This window comes from Erpetoichthys calabaricus, chromosome 17 (assembly GCF_900747795.2).
Source record: "Erpetoichthys calabaricus chromosome 17, fErpCal1.3, whole genome shotgun sequence".
Lineage (NCBI taxonomy): Eukaryota > Metazoa > Chordata > Cladistia > Polypteriformes > Polypteridae > Erpetoichthys > Erpetoichthys calabaricus.
The window spans coordinates 86,056,488-86,079,543 of NC_041410.2; the positions used below are offsets into that span (position 1 = coordinate 86,056,488).

The 23,056-nt window shown below is 42.9% G+C and overlaps 1 protein-coding gene across 4 annotated transcripts in view; it reads right to left on the reverse strand.

Annotated features, from left to right (window-relative positions):
* Positions 1-23,056, reverse strand: part of atp8b4 (ATPase phospholipid transporting 8B4) — a 258,238-nt gene that overhangs the window by 99,992 nt on the left and 135,190 nt on the right. For all 4 annotated transcript variants that reach the window (XM_051920877.1, XM_051920878.1, XM_028822519.2 and 1 more), the window contains one exon: positions 10,747-10,805. In XM_051920877.1, the coding sequence (XP_051776837.1) occupies positions 10,747-10,805 (59 nt within the window). The remainder of the gene's footprint in view (positions 1-10,746; positions 10,806-23,056) is intronic.

Consider the following 23,056-nt stretch of genomic DNA (forward strand, 5'->3'; position numbering starts at 1 on the left):
TATCTATCTATCTATCTATCTATCTATCTATCTATCTATCTATCTATCTATCTATCTATCAACTGTAATAATGTTCTTTTAATTTTTATGTAATAATTTTATAATGTAGAGCCTTATCTATAATTTTGTGATGCACCATCTGTTGGAATGACAGAGACAAACCTATCTATCCATTAACTGTTTTAATAATGTGCTTTTAACTTTTATCTAATAATTTAATTATGAAGTGTCTTTTCTATCTATCTATCTATCTATCTAATAGTTCCTTACACACCTGTCTTCACTCCATCTATACTCCTTATTTTCTGACTTTCTTCCTTTTCCCATTCCTGTTGTCACACATGTGCGCTTGGGAGGCAGTCAAAGGGCTTAACTGGGTATAAAACGGTGAGTCAGGGGTTGACGCTGTGCACTACCACCTCTTTTCCTTCCTCTGCAGATCACCAGATGACAAGAACACCTTAGCCCTAACCAGCTTCCTCATTCCTCTCTAGACCACGCCCTCCTCCTGACCTCACTTCCCCCTCTTCCATACTGGACCCGCCTCTTTCTTTCCACCACCTATAAGAAAGCCAACCTCTACTCTTTTGTGCCGGTCCTGTTTTGGACAGAGTCTCTTGTGACTACTCGGTTTCACTGCAATATATGGAGTGGATCCCCAAATCTTTTTTTGTCTTTGTGTTCTTGTATTTACACTGTAAATTGTTTATTTATCTACCATGCCATTTTTTCTACAACAAACGTTATTTTTCCTAATTATCTTACTTTTTACCTGTCAAACTGGTTTTCCTCTGTCTCACATTTTGCACAAATGGCCTCACACAGCACATGCCAGCTGCCTTTTGTTAATGGAGATATGAAAGGCTTGAATCTGTCACTTAGCCCACCGTATCCCATTTTGTGCCAGGCTCGTCCTCTGAATCTTTGTTAAAGCACTACAGGGTATGGTGGATTGCTTCTTCCTAAGAGAATCTTCATAGCTCCTTTTGAGGTTAATCAGCTGCTGCCCACAAGGAGGTACCCTCTGGTTGCTGGGCAGTTTCTTCTGCCAATGGGCCCTAAACCTTCCAAATACAAAGTGAGTGCCGTCTTTCCGCTCCAGTTACCTACAGCTGACTGCATCACAATTGAAAGTGAAATTTGTTAACCAATTATTTATTGATTGATTTATTATGCACTCAGCTGTGAGCACTGAATTAAAGTCTCAGACAAGAGGACCAAATCTCATAGGATATTAAAAGACCAAAGCGCAGAAGGAGCCCATTAATGTCACTGCCTCGTATGAAAGGACAGATAAGATAAATTCAATAAACGGTGATGGCTACTAGACGCAAGCCACTTACTCTACCAGCTGATCAAAGAGAACATGAAATTTAGTTTGTTTTCAGTAGTTATTAGATGGCATTTTAAATGGGAAAGACTTTGACAAGAAATTGCATTATACTGTGTACAACCCCACAGCCTGAATTCTAAAAAAGTAACATTAAATAGTTCCATTAGGAATCAGACACACGTCATGACCAAGAAGAAGGCTAACTTTAGAAAAATGTCTCCAAATCTCTTCCTAATCTCGATGACAATAACATAAAGTGACTTCCGAGATAAGAAAGTCCTGAGCTTAAATTCTGGACCCAGTCACTCTCTCTGTGGCCTTCTCTTTGTATTCCAGTTTCGTTCCACAGCTCAAAACTGGGCATATTAAGTCAACTGGCCCTTTATAAGCAGTAGGGGTTTTGTGTGTGCCCTGTGATGGGCAGCTGCCCCATTTAGTACCAGATTGCTTGCCAATGTCTTTATCCAAGGTGTCTTAAAGATTAGGCTACATGCCCACCGTAACATCTGAGCAAATGATGATTCACTGACACAGGCAGGGATGGAACTGGAAGTCTTGTGCTGTTATGTTATAGCCAGGGTTTGTTCCCCAGTTTATGTTTATTTTCCTTAATTTTTAGAATTATGTGTTTCTGTTATTATGTCATTTTTTTATTAATATGATTGTATTTAAATATTATTAAGTAATTTTTTATTATGTATAGTTGTCTCCTTGCTATGTGTCGTGCATGCACGTTGAAGGGTCTGCTCATGGGTTCAAATAAGGGATGTGATAACCTGCTGGGGCAAAAGGGGGCGCTGTCACCAACTTTCTCTTTTCCTTCTCTTCCTAAAGCACAGAGAAACCGCCCAGTGAGGGCACTTAGCCCCGCCCCTTCCAGGTCATGCAATATAAGAAGCCCGGCTGCCTGGAAGGAGGCGTCTTGTGCACTGCTAATAAGGAGCAAAGAAAAACTGAAAGCTACAGAAAAGGAGGTCATTTCAATTGAAATTATACTAGGACAGCTTTGACAATTTAGTGTTTCAAAATAAGCATTTGAATTTTTAAGAAGTGAGGGACTTTTTGATATTATTTATTAATTTTTTTTTGCTTGCGGAATCTCTGCTCCACACTCCAGCTCAGTGGGTGGCGGTAATGTACCATTTACATTGGTCTGCCAACCACCATAAAAACCCAGAAGAAGAAGAAGGCATCTTTTGTACTTGAAGTGACCCGCCGGATGGAGCTCCAGTGATCACCCCCCTTATTTTGCAGTAAGGAGCCGAATACTTTTCCTCTTTTGCCTGAGAGGCCATTTACAATGACACTAAGAGGCGTGATTTTTGTTTGGACTGCTTTCATTGAAACGAGACAACCCGGACGGTGTCCCAACTTTTCATTTGTTTAGCGACCTGTCATGACTGCACCCGGTCTCATATGCTTTTTGCATTCTCAGGGACGTGCGGTCAGGGGAGGCAGGTAAGTCATCCATCCATTCATTTTCCAACCCGCTGAATCTGAACACAGGGTCACGGGGGGTCAAGGGATCTGCTGGAGCCAATCCCAGCCAACACAGGGCACAAGGCAGGAACCAATCCCGGGCAGGGTGCCAACCCACCGCAGGACACACACAAACCAAGCACACACTAGGGCCAATTTAGAAGCGCCAATCCACCTAACCTGCATGTCTTTGGACTGTGGGAAGAAACCGGAGCGCCCGGAGGAAACCCACGCAGACACGGGGAGAACATGCAAACTCCACGCAGGGAGGACCCGGGAAGTGAACCTGGGTCTCCTAACTGCGAGGCAGCAGCGCTACCACTGCACCACCGTGCCGACCCACCAGGTAAGTCATGAAAAGTAGAAAAACTAATAATGATAGCATGAAATAAATGTGCCCACTGGTCTGTGCTATAAATTTGTTTTCTGTATAATTGAAATAATTTTGATATTTTTATAGTCAAAATTGCTGAATTTGCGCATTTCCTGTTCAAATGCAGAGGAGAAGCGTGAGGTGCGGCAGCGACAAGCCTCACCTCACCTCAGACTGTGCTCTCCCTCACACACTGGGCTGATTCATGCAATTGGCGCGTGCCTGGTGCTGTCTCTCTGTATGTTGCAAATCTAATGTTTGCTGACAAGTTTTTTATACACCCTGACTTTCTAATATCTTTAATGAATGTGTGTGACATATTTAGTCTTGCTGACCGGATATAAAACCATACTGAAAAGGCACAAGGTGAGGTGAGGTTTAGTGTCCACAGTGGCCAAAGGTACAAGGAAAAGATGGCCGGCCAGTGTGGTGTAAGGCATCTGTTCACAGCACAGCGACACAAGAGGGCCAAAAGGCCTCAAAATATCCTAAGCCAGGCCAGTGCTCACCTGGGAGCCTCATTTCTAAAACTTGCATACACACAAAAGGAGGCTTGAAATGTGCGTATGCAACTTCCCACGCAAACGTCTGGGTTTTTATTAACCCGAGTTGTGTATATCAAAGGCAACTCTGACCCAGGTGGACACAACATTTTGGAAAAAACGGGGAAATGGCGACACCCTTAGTCAACTACGGAAATGCAGCCAAACCAGCTCAATGAGGACTCGCAGGCACAATAATTCATTTCACCGAGCCGTTCTTGGGCGGAAACTTCATACCATATGGCTCCTCGACTTCCACAGCACCCCCTGGTTTGCACCCATGGTATCCAACAGGACTGAGATATGGAACTTCAAGTCCCATGATGCCTTGTGGGAATCCAGACAAGGCTGCCATCTAGTGTTCTGGGGGAGGCAGTGCCCTAAAGAAGCTCCATTTCCCCCATCTTTCCATCCTGTCCAGGTTGGGCTGCCGTCCATTTCTTACACCATTTTGCAGAGATCCGTTTTCATTTTTGACATTAAATTATCTTTTTCTGTTGATCCGCGTCAAAAAGCCACATTGCATCCACTTTGATTCAATTTGTGTAACAATAAAATGTGAAAACCTCCCAGGATGTGAATACGTTTTAAAGGCACTGTAGGTGTGAGTAATCTGAGACAAGGAGCGAACGCGTTTTCTCCTCTACAGCTGCTTCCTAGACATGTCTCTGTAGCGGGTCGCTTTCCAGAAAGCTGATAAGGCTGCCCCTACCTACACCACCAGCCTGGCAGGAACAAGCGATGATGAAGGGAAACGGGCCTCTCCTGGGGTTTAGGAGCCGCCTCTTCCTTCTGCTTTGAATCTGAGAACTGCTTGGCACAGCACACTTAGCATTCATGAATACAGCAAGGTTAATTAATGGTGTTAATGGCCCTGTGCCTTGCTGCTTGATTTAAACAGTCATAACGCTTTCATAAACGCCATAAGGGAGACTCTTTTCATATATGGTTCTTTTTTTTTTTTTAAATAAAGCGAGAGCACCCAAGCTGACAGATGGAATTAAGCACAGACTTGAATGTGCGGTACGCAAAACCCTTACACCTCTTTATTTAATATGCAGATTTTATTTTATTTTTTTAACAGATTATTTCAAGCACAGTTGGATCCATTAGGTATAGCAAGTGTAAAAAACGCTTCCCTGCATACATAATTCGACATCTCGGAATGGAATTTCCCATGCTGCTTTCCCTTTACTGTTTCCTTTTTGTCTCTTCTAATAAATCAATTACTACATTCATCTTTGTGAGCTTAATTTCAGAACGTAACCCCCTATGATTAGGACATGTGGGATATGTGGGCTATATTAGGATATGTGGGATCCATGGCTATGGCAGTGGCCTTCTAATTTGATTGTTTTAATGGAATGAGATGGAACAAGCTGTCAAGAGGAAAGATCCGGAATCAGAATCACATTTACAGTGGGCATAAAAAGTCTACAACCCCCCCAAAAAAATGGACGATTTTGTCCATCCATCCATTATCCAACCCACTAGATCCTAACTACAGGGTCACGGGGGTCTGCTGGGGCCAATCCCAGCCAACACAGGGCGCAAGGCAGGAAACAAACGCCGGGCAGGGCGCCAGCCCACCGCAGGGCACACACAAACACACACACCAAGCACACACTAGGGACAATTTAGAATTGGCAATGCACCTAACCTGCATGTCTTTGGACTGTGGGAGGAAACCGGAGCACCCGGAGGAAACCCATACAGACACGGGGAGAACATGCAAACTCCACGCAAGGAGGACCCAGGAAACAAACCTGGGTCTAACTAACTGCGAGGCAGCAGCGCTACCCACTGCACCACCATGCCACCTGGACGATTTTGTGTAATAAGAAAATGGAACCAAATGCACCTTTACTGCAAAATTGCAGTCTATGCAAAGAAGGTGTGATGGACGATATGCAGGGTCGGGCGTCCCAGTTGGGAAGGTGGGTGATTCCTTAATCGGATAGGAGGCAAGCCCTATGCCACTCCAAGAAACGGGGCAAAGAAAAATCTTCCTTGCCCAGAACAGAGGCAGAGGATGCAGATACAATACAATCCAATACACTACAATTTATTTTTGTATAGCCCAAAATCACACAAGAAGTGCCGCAATGGGCTTTAACAGGCCCTGCCTTTTGACAGACCCCCCAGCCTTGACTCTCTAAGAAGACAAGGAAAAACCCTTGTAGATAAAAAATGGAAGAAACCTTGGGAAAGGCAGTTCAAAGAGGGACCCCTTTCCAGGTAGGTTCAGTGTTAAAAAGAAGGGGATGAATACAATAAAATACACCGAACAGAACACAAGTAATCCTCAATTCAATACAATAGTACAATAGAAATATTACAAGTACAGAGCAGAATTCAGCAGTAGATGATCTCACAGAATACGATTTGGATTTGTTCAAAGTCCTGGAGACCTCGGCCATCAAGCTGCCTCCCCCTATTGGCCATTCCACAGCTGAGTCAGTGCTGGGCCACCCAATCAGATGAAAGGACCCCTTTACCCGACGACTCCTGCGATCCTCCATGCTGGGAGGAACACACAAGTGATCCAGCTGGGTCAGATCCAGGAACGATACCAAGCCAGGAGGCCCGTATAATGAAAGGACTGAGCAGAACAATGTATTCGGTACATTGCCACCCCCAGAACATTAGATGGCAGCTTTCTCCGGATTGCAGCAGTGCCCCGGTTTCTCACAGGGAACTTTGGGACTTGGAGTTGTTCATCTCAGTCCTGTGGGGGGGTACTGTGGTTGTTGCGGGGGGGGGGGGGGAATGGGTGCTGCAAAAATGGCATGGGGCTTCCACCTAACCCAGACGTGCCTGCAGACCACGTGGGCGGAAGAGCAGAAGCACTTCCGGGTTAGCCCAATATAAAAGGACTTGCCGCCCTTATCCAAGGGAGTCAGAGTAGGGTGGGAGTGGACAAAGCTTGCCAGGGTGGTGTCGAGGCGTAGAAGAAAGAGAGAGAGAGGAGAAGCTGAAGAGAATTGTGGCGATTATGCTTTTGGACCTGTGTGGAAGGTATTTGTACAAATAAATCAGCTTTATTTGAAAGGGACTGGTATGTCTGTGAAGTTGTGTCTGGGGTTTCAGGGCTCTCTGGTGCACCCTAGTGGCTCACAAAGGTGAAAACAAATCAGAAACTGTTTAGTGAAAAAAAAAATCCTACAAAAACCTGATGGCATTAGCGGGCAGACCCCTTAATAATCCAGGATGTGGCTGCATTCAGAATCAACCAATCACAATGAGTCTCATCTCAAACAGTCGTTAGTATACACCTGACCTCAACGAAGGTGGCTCTGATTGAGTTCAGATAACCTTTGGTTGATATCTGATATCCTCTTGGTTGCCACACACTCCAGAAGCCACGGTCAGCAAAGAGCTTTCAAAACATGAACGGGATGTTATCATTGAATTTCATCAATCAGGACTGGGCTAGAAAAAAGTATCCAAAACATCAAACATCCCATGGAGCCCAGTGAAGACAGTCATCAACAAGTGGAGAAGATGGGGTGCAGCTCTACTGTGATCAGGACAACCCTCCAAAACTGGTCAGGGAGCCACCAAGAGGCTTACACCAACATTAATGGAGCTGCAGGACTTCCTGGCAGGTCCTGGTTGTTCACTACATGTGACAACAGTCAGTCGTATTCTTCATACGTCTGTCTTATGTGGTAGGGTAGCAAGACGAAAGCCTTCTCTCGCAAAGAAAACATGAGTTCTGATGATACCAAGATTTGGCAAAATTCCAAAAGGTATGTTTGGCACGAAACCAACAGAGCACATCATCAAATGAAACACCATAGTGTACCCACAGTGAAGTAGGGTGGAGGCAGCATTGTGTTTTGGGGGCTGCTGTTCTTCAGCTGGAACTGCGGCTTAGTCAAGGTGGATGGAATCGCAAAGAGCTCCAAGTATCTGTCTATGTTGGCACAAAACCTTCAAGCATCTGCTCCGAAGCAGTAGAGGAAGAGGATCTTCGCCTTTCAGCATGACAACGACCCAAAGCATACATCAATATCAACAAAGCAATGGATTCATCAAAGGCGGATCAAAGTTCTGGAATGGCCCACCCAGACCTGTGGGGTGACCCAAAGAGAACAGTGCACAGGAGATGCCCCCGCAATCTGACAGATTTGGAAATGGAGTGGGCAAAAGTCACCAAGTCCAGAAGTGCCAACCTGACAGACTCTTAGCCAAAAAGACCAAGTGCTGTAAGAAAAATCAAAAGGGGCTTCAACCAGATATTCGTTTCGGGGGTCTGCACACGAATGCAACTGTTTTTTTTCACTCAATAGTTTCTGATTTGTTTTTGGCCTTCTCTGTATAGATGGCAATTTTGCAATAAAGTTGGAACATGGCAAGGGTGTGTAGACTTTTTATATGCACTGTACTGGCACAGCAGTCATCATTATTTGAGTCATAAAACGCTCACATAACCGTAACCTTAACCACAGCGTAACACCACTGACGTATAGTACGAAGCGATATCCCCCCTCAACGGAGCAGAGCTGGGCTCTATTGGTCCCGACACATGAATGGTGTTTTGTGACTGGCATCGTGGGTATTGCGGGCTGTGGTTACATTCTATTGGAGGCTGGAGGCTGTCGTTCTTCTTATTCCGATCCCATAATTAATGCTTAGCAGATGTCGGCGCTCTTCTTGACATGAATTATGATAACTTTCAGAGGTTGCGGTCAGCCACATTTTTTTTGCTTTCCCAGCACATATCACGTTATACGCGTTTAAGACAAAGATCAAGATTCTAGCCCCATTGGTTCACAAGTAAGCATGTGACAGTCAGACACAACCCTTAACATTTTATACTGTATATATTGTGGCATACGATTGGGCATCCCGGCCAAGGAAGAGCATGGATTAGATGTGAGCATCTCTGATGATATGGGGGTGCATTAGTGACTGTGGAAATGGCAGCTTGCACATCAGGAAAGGCACCGTCAATGCTGAAAGGTATATACTGGTTTTAGAGCAGCATATGCTCCAGAAGATGCCTTTTTCAGGGAAGGCCCCACATATTTCATCAAGACGAAGATACAGAGAGATTCACTCGAAAGAGGCCCCAAATATTCTGTTGTAACTCCCTTTAGGACGAAGCAATCTGAACCAAAAAAAAAATACTCTATACACCTTGGCGTATGTGTAATCGGCTCCATTACATGCAATGCTGGAAGTGGTTTCTGTTTTCTGCCAGACACATTTTGACGCGTCACTCCATGTTCTTGAATGTATTGGCAAGTGTCTCGGGGTTATAGCAGCAATTTCACGTTGGATGTTTTCCTTCAAATCTTCCACAGTCCAAGGCTTGTTTCTGATAAGACTTTTCCTTTGAGCAGACCCCAAAGGAAGAAGTCTGGTGGTGTCAGGTCCTGCGACCGTGGTGGCCAAAGCCCCTTTGAAATTACCAAATTGCCAAAGAAGGACTCAATTTCTGCCATGCTCCTTGCCGATGTGTGACTCATTGCTCCATCTTGTAACCTTCAGTTAAATCACAGTCATCCAGTTTATTCTGACATCGCTTAAACGAATTGGTGACCCAATAGGTTCACACCATGAAGACATGCTGTTCAGTACCGTACACCACCATCCTGATGAAAAGTCGAGTGACTGAGTGAAGGAGTACGGGCCGTATACACACAGAGGTTGCAAATGGAGGTTAAACGTCACGACGGCTGTCTGGCGCCTACCTCATCGCTCAGACGCAGGGGCATCCCGGCTTGTTTGAAGCTCCATATACTGAGGAGCACATTGCACGTTGTTTTGTTCAGATTGCTTCGTCCCAGTGAGAGTTATTACAGAATATTTGGGGTCTCTTTCGAGTGAATCTCCCTGTATTACAACAGCATGGCGTTGTAGTAGAAGAGTCCCAGTGCTGAACTGGCCTGCCTGCTGTCCTGACCCTTCATCAGTTCAAAACATTGGAAATGAAAAATACAACAAAGACGACCCAGGACTGTCTGAGCTGCTAGAATTAAAGATCAGACAAGAATCGGACAACATTCCTCTCTCTCAAATGTTCAGCGACTGGTCTCCTCAGTTGCCAGACATTTATGGACTGTTGTTAAAAGAGGGAGGATGCTACACCGTGGTAAACGCAGCCCTGGCCCAACTTTTTTGAGTCGTGTTGCTGCCATCAAACTCAAAATGACCTTATTCTTTGCTTAAAATGGTACATTTTCTCATTTTAAACATCTGATATGTTTTCTATGTTCTATTGTAAATAAAATATCAGTTTATGAGAAATGCAAGTCATTGCATTCTGTTTTTGTTTACATTTTACACAGCGTCCCAACTTTTCTGAAGCGGGAAAAAAAGTATTCCATTACAGGTTTTTTCGTTCTTTCCAGGGATCTCCACAAACACCCATTAAGGCTTTGAGCTCCTCTGGCTACGTCCGCATCCACGTTATGAAGTTGATGGGTGACGTGACATGTCGGCATCGCTTGCAGTGAACTGTCATCCCAGTTGGGAATTTCAAACTCGGCATCAATGCCAGCCAAAATCGGTTTAATATTCCAATGACGCTACTGGGAAATGATTCAGAAAATTTATGGACCGGGGTGGGAGAGGATGATGGGTTTCTTTTCAGTTTGATGGATTTAATTTTTTCTCTTGTGTATGTTTTTTCTTTTTTGTTTTTATTTTTAGAACACAATGGCTGTGTATTATTATACGGATTTCATTCTTTCAAAATGATACAAACACAATTCATGTATGGATGCTTGTTAGAGGTCTGGGCTGCAACTGAAAGGACAAAATTTCTGGAAGCTCAATGATGCACAAATGACTCAGTCGACCCCTACCCAGTAATAGCCCCCGTCCCCAACACCTATCAACATCTAAAAGCCAACAGTACAGAATTAAATACACGTTTAAATTAACATCATGTAACGTTTGAGAACTAAACATTGTGACACTTAACAAGCCTTCAAATGCAACACTTTTGCTTTCCTGGTGTCCATTTAATTCTATGAAAAAGAAAAAGGAAAAAAGTTTGGACTTACTGCATAACAAAATCTTTCATTATATTCACGGTCATTGGCTTTTGCGTGGCGCTCCTCCTCTGCAAAGAAACAAAAGTGAAGCGTGTGAGTCAAATTGACACGAGTTAGTGTTATAATCAGCCACTAATTAGATTATCTCAGGGCACAACGTGAGCTACCACAGCTATGCTGATGACACACAGCTGTATTTATCAATAGCACCTGATGACCCCGATTCTCTTGATTCACTAACACAATGTCTTACTTGTATTTCTGAATGGATGAATAGTAATTTTCTAAAGCTAAATAAAGAGAAAACTGAAATTTTAGTGATTGGCAATAATGGATACAATGAGGCTATTAGAAACAAAGTGGATGCATTAGGATTAAAAGTCAAGACGGAGGTAAAAAGCTTAGGGGTAACTGTTCACTGTAATCTGAATTTTAAATCTCATATTAATCAGATCGCTAGGATAGCATTTTTTCACTTAAGAAACACAGCAAAAGTTAGACCTCTTATATCATTGAAAGATGCTGAGAAATTAGTTCACGCGTTTGTTTTCAGTCGACTAGATTACTGTAACGCACTCCTCTCAGGACTACCCAAAAAACACAAATCGTTTGCAATGAGTTCAGAATGCAGCTGCTAGAATCCTAACTAGGAAAAGAAAATCTGAGCACATCTTTCCAGTTTTGATGTCACTACACTGGTTACCTGTGTCATTCAGGATTGACTTTAAAATTCTGCTTATGGTTTATAAAGCCTTAAATAATCTCGCCCCATCTTATATATCGGAATGTCTGACATCTTATATTCCAAATCATAACCTCAGATCCTCAACTGAGTGTCTCCTTAGAATTCCCAGAACAAAACTTAAAAGAAGTGGTGAGGCGGCCTTCTGCTGTTATGCACCTAAAATCTGGAATAGCTTACTGATAGGAATTTGCCAGGCTAATACAGTGGAGCACTTTAAAAAACTCCAAAAACACATTATTTTAACATGGCTTTCTCATAACTTCACTTTAATTTAATCCTTATACTCTGTATATCTAATTTATTATAATAACTATTCATAGTGGCTCTAAAATCTGTACTAACCCCTACTCTCTTTTCTGTTTCTTTTTCCGGTTTCTTTGTGGTGTCTTGTGCCACCACCATCTACTCAAAGCACCGTGATGTTCCAGCATTGATGGATTAAAAGCCAGAAGTCTGCATGACCATCATCATCAAGTCCTTCCGTGAGAACCCTAAATACAAAGAGGACTATTTCATTTATGTTAGGTAGAATGCCCAGAGGGGACTGGGTGGTCTCATGGCCTCTGAACCCCTGCAGATTTTATTTTTTTCTCCAGCCATCTGGAAATTTTTTTTGTTTTTTCTGTCCTCCCTGGCCATCGGACCTTACTCTTATTCTATGTTAACTATTGTTGTCTTATTTTAATTTCTTATTTTGTCTTTTATTTTTCTTTTCTTCATTATGTAAAGCACTTTGAGCTACTTTTTTGTATGAAAATGTGCTATATAAATAAATGTTGTTGTTGTTGTTGTTGTAAAGAGAAGATCAGACCAGTTAGCCTAACATGGAACCCTTTTTAGGATATGGGAAGCAAACCGAAGGACATGGACAAGAAAAAAAAAAGCATAAAGCCACAGGGAGTGTCACAGAATGAGGGATTGATACCCAGGACACTTTGTGAGGCAGCAGTTCTTTGTCGCCCCGTGATGTCGATAGTTAGTCATGTAATTAGGATGAATTAGGACAATGAGGACACAGACAGCAAGTCTTGGTGCAAAACGTGGTCAATGCAGTTTATTCACAAAGAATCCCGAGTGTTTTTAGCGTGGTGCAGTACAATAAACACATTCTTCTGTAAGCAGAAAACAATAAAAACAAGAGCCCTTAGGAGAGATGAAATCAATGAATAAGTAGATACGACTAGATATTAAAATCAGTGTTGAAAACAGAGTTAAAATCAGGTGGTCTGTCTCTTTCTCTCTCGGAGCCCAAGTGCGTTACCGTAAACACCTGTCCAGAAAAATCAATTAAATTTTAAGCAATTTTTTTTATATAATGAGAAACAATTAGCCCCATAGCACAGATATAAATAAAGATAAACTTCTACGAGTTATTGAATAAAATAAGAAAGCAATTAACTTATATACCTAAGAAAAGCAGTGTTCAAACTACAGGAGCACCAAACCAATTAGGGATAATCCAAGTCAAAATTCTAAATATAAATTCTCCAGGTAAAACTGTCACGAGCGGGAATCCTAACACAGCAGAGAGTCCAAATCAGTTCCAAAAGCGCTTTCAAACATGGCCACTAGAGGGGGAAATCCCATCAAAAACCCTGAGGCTAAATACATAAAGACCTATCCATCCATCCATTTTCCAACCCGCTGAATCCGAACACAGGGTCACGGGAGCCAATCCCAGCCAACACAGGGCACAAGGCAGGAACCAATCCCGGGCAGAGTGCCAACCCACCACAGGACACACACAAACACACCCACACACCAAGCATATACTAGGGCCAATTTAGAATCGCCAATCCACCTAACCAGCATGTCTTTGGACTGTGGGAGGAAACCCACGCAGACACGGGGAGAACATGCAAACTCCACACAGGGAGGACCCGGGAAGTGAATCCAGGTCCCCAGGTCTTCCAACTGCGAGGCAGCAGCGCTACACACTGCACCACCGTGCCGCCCCATAAAGACCTAGAATCTATATAAAATAAAAAGGTTTATGTGACAGACGGGTATCAGCAAGAGTGAAAGGGAAGGTCTACAGCACGGTAGTGAGACCAGCTATGTTATATGGGTTGGAGATGGTGGCACGAACCAGAAAGCAGGAGCTGGAGGTGGCAGAGTTAAAGATGTTAAGATTTTCATTGGGTGTGACGAGGATGGAGAGGATTAGAAATGAGGACATTAGAGGGTCAGCTCAAGTTGGATGGTTGGGAGACAAAGTCAGAGAGGTGAGATTGTGTTGTTTGGACATGTGCAGAGGAGAGATGCTGGGTATATTGGGAGAAGGATGCTAAGGATAGAGCTACCAGGTAAGAGGAGAAGATGAAGGCCTAAGAGAAGGTTTATGGATGTGGTGAGAGAAGACATGCAGGTGACGGGTGTGACAGAGCAAGATGACGAGGACAGGAAGATATGGAACAAGATGATCCGCTGTGGCAACCCCTAATGAGAGCAGCCGAAAGAAGAAGAAAAAGATTTCTACCAGCTGCCCGGAAGGCACAAAAGGAGGCTCTGTGGAGCACAAAAGGCAAAATGGAATTGCCTGTGAAAGCCAACAAGTCCCAAAAGCAAGGTCAAAACACAGAGCAGAAGGCCAAAAAAAAAAAAAAAGATACAGTAATTTACAAAAAAGCACAGCAAGAGACATACGGATTGACCAACTCCCAACAACATTCACAATGAACTGCCAGGAAGTGTCTGGATTTGTAGGTGGCAGGAAGTTCCTGTCGTGATTTAGGCAAAAAATTGAGACCTTTTCCTTTTGGAGTCACCATATTGTGTACCGTTGTCATGGTAGCGTCCCACGTTTCCTGGGGCATGGTCTCCATGGATATTTAGGGAAAGACTTTATAGGCAGTCAGGGAATTTGGGCATTTTGTCTTTCTTATATTCTGTGTTCTGACGATCGCTCCTTTATTTTATGGGTTTGCCTCTGCTTATTCTTTTGTTTTGCCCAATTGGTTCTTCATTTTCCAGTCCTAAAATCTTTGTCAAGTCCTTTGGGATGAGCATTTCCCCTGTTTATAACAAACAGTTAAGGAGAACTCATTAGTGTATTGATCTAACAATCACCAGAGCATAAACAGAAAAATAGGCTGTTGTAAGATCATCCAACCATTTTCTAAATCAGCTTAATCTAATTTTGTGGTGGCAGAGAGCCACAAAACCTAAGACAGATCAAGCGGTATCAGATTTTTAAAGTGGAAACAGTCAAGGAACAGTGGGGAATATTTAACAGCATTTTACATTGTAACCACAAGGGGGCGCCACTGAGTCCTCAAACCACAGACACAGCAATGCCCAACACAACTCCTGGTTCAATTTGAGAAAAACACCTTTTCATAGGGACGTCGCCAAAAATAAACCTCTCACAACCCTTCCTCCTTCAACTCGGACTCGAACTCCTGCCTCCCGACTCAGATTCGATTTAAGTGAGGCAGCAGGTTATGCATTAAATTAGACCCAGTGTAACCAGTAGAAGGCGCCACTGAGCTCCAAACCCAAGACACAATAAAGCCCGACACACTCTAATCCACACAATCTTCCAAAGATTAGTTGCAAAATACCAAAAAAACCAAGTTTTCCTCCTTTCTTTCTCCTGTTGAGTGTTGCCTGCTGCTTCTTGACTCTGACTCTCCAATGTCACGCCATGTCTTCCTGGAAACACTTCCAGGGAATATAGAAAGAAAGATGGTTCTCCCCAACAGCACCCTCTATAGGCACCCAGAGACACTCAACAGACTCCAACTCCCAAGCACCCGTGCAACTGGGCTGTCACATGTGGACCACTGCCACCTAGAATATGGAAGAATGGAACTGATTCCAACTCTCGGTTTCCGCTGGTACCTCCATTATGTTTTTCCAGCTAGGCACAAAGTTACTTTTTCATCCTGCTGGCCAATCCATCTATCCTTTCGGGCCGGGATGCCTGTTCTCCTTCTAAACCAGAAACTGTTTCCGATCTCCTGTCCAAAACCTGTGAAATACTTCCAGGTCGTGTAGAAACTGGGGGAGTCCTCCCTCGGCAGTGCCCTCTGGTGGGCCCCAAAGACGCCAGTGGGGCTGAGTCTCCGGACTCCAATTCCCACGCCACACTATGGGTGTCCTGATCAGAATTTGATGTTAGTTGTTAGGCTTTACTTTTAGTGTTGAATTTAGTATTTAGTATTGTCTTTTATTCTATTAATGCTTTGTGTATCCTGTATCTCTCTGTTTTAGTATTCTATTCAGGAAACATTTGTAGCGGGGCTACATACAGTGGTATGAAAAACTATTTGCCCCCTTCCTGATTTCTTATTCTTTTGCATGTTTGTCACACAAAATGTTTCTGATCATCAAACACATTTAACCATTAGTCAAATATAACACAAGTAAACACAAAATGCAGTTTGTAAATGGTGGTTTTTATTATTTAGGGAGAAAAAAAAATCTAAACCTACATGGCCCTGTGTGAAAAAGTAATTGCCCCCTGAACCTAATAACTGGTTGGGCCACCCTTAGCAGCAATAACTGCAATCAAGCGTTTGCGATAACTTGCAATGAGTCTTTTACAGAGCTCTGGAGGAATTTTGGCCCACTCATCTTTGCAAAATTGTTGTAATTCAGCTTTATTTGAGGGTTTTCTAGCATGAACCGCCTTTTTAAGGTCATGCCATAGCATCTCAATTGGATTCAGGTCAGGACTTTGACTAGGCCACTCCAAAGTCTTCATTTTGTTTTTCTTCAGCCATTCAAAGGTGGATTTGCTGGTGTGTTTTGGGTCATTGTCCTGTTGCAGCACCCAAGATCGCTTCAGCTTGAGTTGACGAACAGATGGCTGGCCATTCTCCTTCAGAATTTTTTGGTAGACAGTAGAATTCATGGTTCCATCTATCACAGCAAGCCTTCCAGGTCCTGAAGCAGCAAAACAACCCCAGACCATCACACTACCACCACCATATTTTACTGTTGGTATGATGTTTTTTTTCTGAAATGCTGTGTTCCTTTTACGCCAGATGTAACGGGACATTTGCCTGCCAAAAAGTTCAACTTTTGACTCATCAGTCCACAAGGTATTTTCCCAAAAGTCTTGGCAATCATTGAGATGTTTCTTAGCAAAATTGAGACGAGCCCTAATGTTCTTCTTGCTTAACAGTGGTTTGCGTCTTGGAAATCTGCCATGCAGGCCGTTTTTGCCCAGTCTCTTTCTTATGGTGGAGTCGTGAACACTGACCTTAATTGAGGCAAGTGAGGCCTGCAGTTCTTTAGACGTTGTCCTGGGGTCTTTTGTGACCTCTCGAATGAGTCGTCTCTGCGCTCTTGGGGTAATTTTGGTCGGCCGGCCACTCCTGGGAAGGTTCACCACTGTTCCATGTTTTTGCCATTTGTGGATAATGGCTCTCACTGTGGTTCGCTGGAGTCCCAAAGCTTTAGAAATGGCTTTATAACCTTTACCACACTGATAGATCTCAATTACTTCTGTTCTCATTTGTTCCTGAATTTCTTTGGATCTTGGCATGATGTCTAGCTTTTGAAGTGCTTTTGGTCTACTTCTCTGTGTCAGGCAGCTCCTATTTAAGTGATTTCTTGATTGAAACAGGTGTGGCAGTAATCAGGCCTGGGGGTGGCTACGGAAATTGAACTCAGGTGTGATACACCACAGTTAGGTTATTTTTTAACAAGGGGGCAATTACTTTTTCACACAGGGCCATGTAGGTTTGGATTTTTTTTCTCCCTAAATAATAAAAACCATCATTTAAAAACTGCATTTTGTGTTTACTTTTGTTATATTTGACTAATGGTTAAATGTGTTTGATGATCAGAAACATTTTGTGTGACAAACATGCAAAAGAATAAGAAATCAGGAAGGGGGCAAATAGTTTTTCACACCACTGTAGTAGTAATAGTGTTGTCAGTGTTAGTACCATGTGCGTCTTGTTTCCATCATCCCGTTTGCTGTTTGTGTGTCAGTGAATGTCGTCCCCGTAAAGGGGGACGGATAATGGGAGGAGACCGCAACCCCAATCCTGGAAAACCACCTGTTTGCTATTATTAATTACATCCATCTCAGGACTATTTAAGTAATCAGGGAGAGAAGGGAAGAAAAAAGAGAGAAGAGGAAGAAAGGAGAGAAGGAGATTTTTCACATTCACGACCAAGAGCCATCTTTACCTACTGTATTCCACATCGCGCATTTCCATCCAGTTTGTTTTTCTATCCGCCGGACTTACTTCAATAACCTCATCACGAGAGACCCCGGGGTCGGAATTAATCATCCACCACGCACCGAGGATTCACGGTGAGGCTGCTCCATTTTGTCCGGGGAAAATCAAACGACTTATTTTTCGCTAGTTCAGTCAACCGCATTCAGGACAGTTTTTATAACCGGACTCAAGTTCACATTCATTTCCGTATCTCATTCAGTTTTGGTATTTGTGTTGTTTGTTATATGTTACAGGGGCAAGGGAGGGTTTATTGTGTGTGTGTGTATATATATGGTGTTGTTGCTTTGGTGGAGGGATATATATATATATATATATATATATATATATATATATATATATATATATTGTGCATTTTGTTTTTTGTTGTTGCTTGTTTAATATAATTACGCACCTATTTTACATATCACCTGTTTTTGTGAGCTTAATTAAACCGTCGATTGTGGGGAAAATTTTTATTTGTTAGAGGTATGGCTTGATATTTAGATTCAGCTCAGTAAATTATCCAGGCCACAGGTCTTGGAGGTGTAGCTGCCGGCCGGGTAAGAGGTCGGCCGTTACACATTTATATCCAGCTGTTTCTTTCTGAGACTCTTTGAAGCGCCTTGCGCATCAGAAAAGATCTTTATAAATAAAATGTATTATTATTATTATCATTACTTTATCAGGCGCCAACCTTACCCAGAAGTGCTCACAGGTCAGACCTTTGCAACATTAGAAGCATTCCTGGATTTTATATAAAAGGAGCTGCCTGCCTCAACTTGGGGAACCACAGTTGTTGGGGAGTGTGAAGCTTGCATGTAGAGTGGAGGAGGCAGAGAAAGAGAGAGAAAGACAGACAGAGAGAGAAGAAAGCTGGTTGTTGTACTGTGGCAGTGGTGTTGTGAGAAACACTTGTTGAGGGAAGAGTTTCCCATGAATAAAATCCTCTCATTTGCTGAATATTCGTGTCCGAGGCTGTCTGTGTCAGATATTTGGGGAGCTGGAGTGCCCCCTGGTGGCCACAAAGGATAACGGGTGCACCAGTGGGAATAGCCTTCATTCTGCAAAGAAAAAAAATGATAGACTGACATGTTTCTTGAGAAAGTTGTTCCATTTTTGAGATCGGAACGTTAGGAATTCCAGGACTTTGCAAAAGCAAGAGAATAGAATAACAGGTGTCAGCAGTGGTAATGCAATGACAAAGGCTTTTCTAGAGCTCAATGTTCTACAGTCTTTCCAGGGTAGGATTTCTGAAATCAATGCACATTAAAAAAGACGTCTTTGTGAAAGGAGGACCACGTGTTTTTTTAATTGAGTACCCCAAGTCAGTGAAGCTTTTTCACAGGACGCGGGTTACAACACGTGGATCAGCATTCCAGGCACGTGTATATAAATTACTCGTTGCGACTTACATTCTCAATATCAGGCCCACTTATTTAGAAAGTAAAGAGCTTTATGGAAATTAGAATTCAGGCACTTCACACCAAGACACTGCAGGATCACATCCTTAGTGCCTAATCAAACGTAAGATTAAAAAAAATTACTGGGATGACAAATGCTTAATTAAAAAGCGCTATTTAACAAGTAATTATTTTTTTTTTCTAAGAAGCAAATGAAAGTTGAAAACGCATTTACCGAGCAGTGGAAAAGAAAACAAGGTAATCGAGTGTGTTAGCTCTATGAGGGAATCTAAAAACACATTTTTATGGGTCTTTAACTGCTTTCTTAAATCCGCACAGTTTTTGATTATATGAGAGAAACAAAGAGCTGCGTTTCTGGACTCCAACTCCCATGCCACCCTATGAGTGTCCTGATTGGGTTAAGCCCTGAGGAACACTGCCACCTGTTGTGTGGGGGGATTAACTGCTCCCAGTAAGCCCGCTTGCCCAGTCCATCCATTATGGTCTCCTGGGTATGTGTGAATGTTTCCTTTACCCATCCTTCCTGGCACCTACAACATAATGCAAAACAAGTTTATCCAGAAATTTAGGAGCTGTAAGAAATTAAAAAGGACTCTGCAGTGGTTAAATAAGAGCTTAAAAGGAAGGTGCAAAGAAAAAAAAACAAATGAATAAGGCAAAAAGGACTTGTAACTGCAACGCTAACCAGAGAGCATATGAGAGCAACACATAAAAAAGGATACCAGGAATGATAAAAGGCAGTTGGAGAGAAAAATTGCTGAAAAGAATTTCTTTGTATATTTTAATAGTTAAGGAGGAGGTGATGTGTATCAGGAACACTGAGGGCAAAATAAAAGGAGCTGCCTGCCTCTACTTGGGGAGCCAGAGTCGGGAGGAGGAGGACGACGAAGCTTGTTTGAGGAGAGGAGGAAGCAGAGAGAGAGAGAGAAGAAAACAGAGAGTTGCTGTGTACTGTGGTGTTGTTGTTGTGGGAAACACTTGCTGAGGCAAGAGCTTCCCACAAATACGGTACAATCCTCTTGTTTTCTGAATACTGGTGTCCGAACCTGTGTGTGTCAGGTGTTTGGAAAGCTGGAGTGCCCCCTGGTGGACATAAAGGATAACGGGTGAACTGGTTGGATGTGCTATAGCTGAATTATTAATCCAAATGTCTGTGTGGTCCCATTGCTTTATTAACTTACATAAACACGCATACTGTGGAAGGAGGCCCGAGTGGAGACATATCAATTATCAGCAGCCCGTAAAGCACAAGGAAGGCTATTCCACCATTTCGGTGTAACAGACTGAAAAGCTCAATCCTTGAGTAAAGTAAATGGAATAATAAGAAGGCCCTGGTTAGATGACCTAAGTGGGCGACTGGTAGTGTGAGGTTGTAAATTGAAATATATTGGGGTGTTTGACCATACACAGGTTTATAAGTGATTACTAAAATTTTAAAATGGATTCTAAATTCCACCAGAAGCCAATAAATCGAAAGTAAAATCAGAGTAATGTGAAAGCACTTACTATTGCAAGTTAACAATCTAGCAGCAGCATTCTGAACAGAATGAAGGCACAGCAGCAACATCTTGTTTAAACGTGTAAATAAAGAATTACAATACTCAGAGAGGGTTTGGGAGCTTGTGCTGATAGCGCATTGCCGCACCCACCACATGAGGAACCTCCCGGATTGGTGACACCTCAGCACCACACTGACAGTTCTATGGTTGCTGGAGTGCCAATCCTGCCTCCAACCCCCAAGTTTTCCCTGTACGTTACAGGACCTGCTTGCAGGTTAACATCATACCCAAGATGGAGTAATTGCAGGTTAAGGGCCTGCAAGAATCCAATGGAGTAAAGTCACTTTTGGTGTTTATCCCTAGCCTTAGAGCTACCACTCCGTCCATACAATAATCAAGACGTGAAAAAATGAATGCCTACATTAACGTCTCCATTTGAGCCTTCAAGACTACTGTTCTCAGCTTTGATATAATCCTCAGATGAAAAAAACAAGAGTGAGATAAGGACCTAACATGAATATCAAGGTATAAAGAATGGCTTGACATAACACCCAGGTTCCGGATTAAAAGTTGGGGTTGCCAGTCCTTTCAGTGCGTTTGAGACACCATTCAGGTGGGAGTTTGACCACATAATTGCCATTCAAAGCAACACCATAATAATAAGAGGAGAGTCACGGGCTGCTAACAGGAAAACTGTCCACAACATGCTAGGTGGCAGCACTGAGGCCCATTACCTGGCATATGGAGATATCCAGGCCTATTAAGAAACAGTTAGAGACCCCAGGTGCCACTAGAGGGCGTGCTAGGAGGTGTAGCCACACAAGTTAAAACAGGAAAGTCCATTCCGGTCTTAAACTCACTTGAACTTGAAATTCGGCCCTTTGTGGATCACGCTGTTTTGAATTTGTGTTCACTGACTTGAGAAAACGACTGGCACAAAAAATATAAAAATAATAAGATGGCTTGCTGTCAGTCTGTCGCTTCCCGGCTTTACTTGCGCATTTCTTTTTGTTGCTCATTGTGAATGGACCCAGTGGTTTGCTTTGTTGTGACATTTGATTTAGTGCCGAGGAACTAATGATGTATGAATGGCCTGGGTGAACAAAAAGCGTCTGTCCCACCACTTCAATCGGAAATACTTACTCACCTCTGGTGCACTCGGGTTTGTCCGCCTCGGAGGGGACGGAGAGGACGTCGGATGTGGGGAAAGCGCAGTGGATTCAGCAGAATCTGTCTGGGTGACAACTTTGGACTGGCATTTGGGTACCGCTGTCATCTGTGGGTGTTTTTAATATTTCATGCATTGGCGATCCTAAATTGTTCCTAATGTGTGCTTGGTGTGTGTGTGTGTGTGTGCCCTGCAGTCGGCTGGCACCCTGCCTGGGAATTTGTTCCTGCCTTGTGCCCTGTGTTGGCTGGGATTGGCTCCAGCAGACCCCCATGACCCTGTGTTAGGATATAGTGGGTTGGAAAATGATTGACTTTATTCTAGATTTTATTGTTCAGCACTTTATGATTTTTGTCTTTGGATAGTTGCTTTACAAATACATTTTGACTTACTTTACATTTTAATTTTTTATTTATATCACTTCTCCAATGAAATAAATTATCTAATGCCTGTGTGAAAAAACATTTGACCCCTAATTAATTCAACTGAGTTAAAGAGATAATTAGAGTCCATTGATTGAACAAAGCCAGCCCTGTCTAGTATAAAATAACCCTGACTTATTTCAACACCATCAGAGTCAACCTGCCTGAGCACAAACATTCAACAAGCACATCATGCAATGGTCAAAGGAAATTTCTGAACCGATCAGAAAACACATTTTTGATAGCTTAGCAGTCTAGAAAGAATAACAAAGTGATTACTAAGGCTCAGAGTCTCCACCAGACTGCAGTGACAGCCATCATCTCCAAACTGGAAACACTTGGTGTTGTATGCTGGAGTGACAAGCATGACGAAAATGGGCTGAGAGCTCCAAAGTCAAGCCACACGGCAAGCCAGGACCCTCACTGAATAACAAGGCGAGCTGGCAAAAATACCAAGAAAAAGTCCCAAAATAAAACAAAAAGACCCACAAGGAGGAGGGATAACTGCAAACCCCCATTTGTGCTAATTCAGCTTATGACTGATTTTGCACAGCATCTGTCGGCCCTCAATGCAGAAATGCAACTAAAAATGGGTTATTTGTTTTTTCAGGTGCCCTTTATCAAATATTACATTTTGGTTGAAGAACCAGCAAACATTCAAGGTCAAAAAATTTGTAAAGACAGGGGAAGATGGAAAGGGGGCAAATCCTCTGTCACAGCAAAAACACCCACACACAAGAAATATGGTATTTTACCACGTCCATGCATTCCTCTGATCCACTAACCCACTAAAAGGAGCTACGGCAGCCATCTTGACTTCATGGCACTTTTCAGGCATGGCTGGATGTGGCAGAGACAGATGGCACCGTTCTTACAAATCTCAGC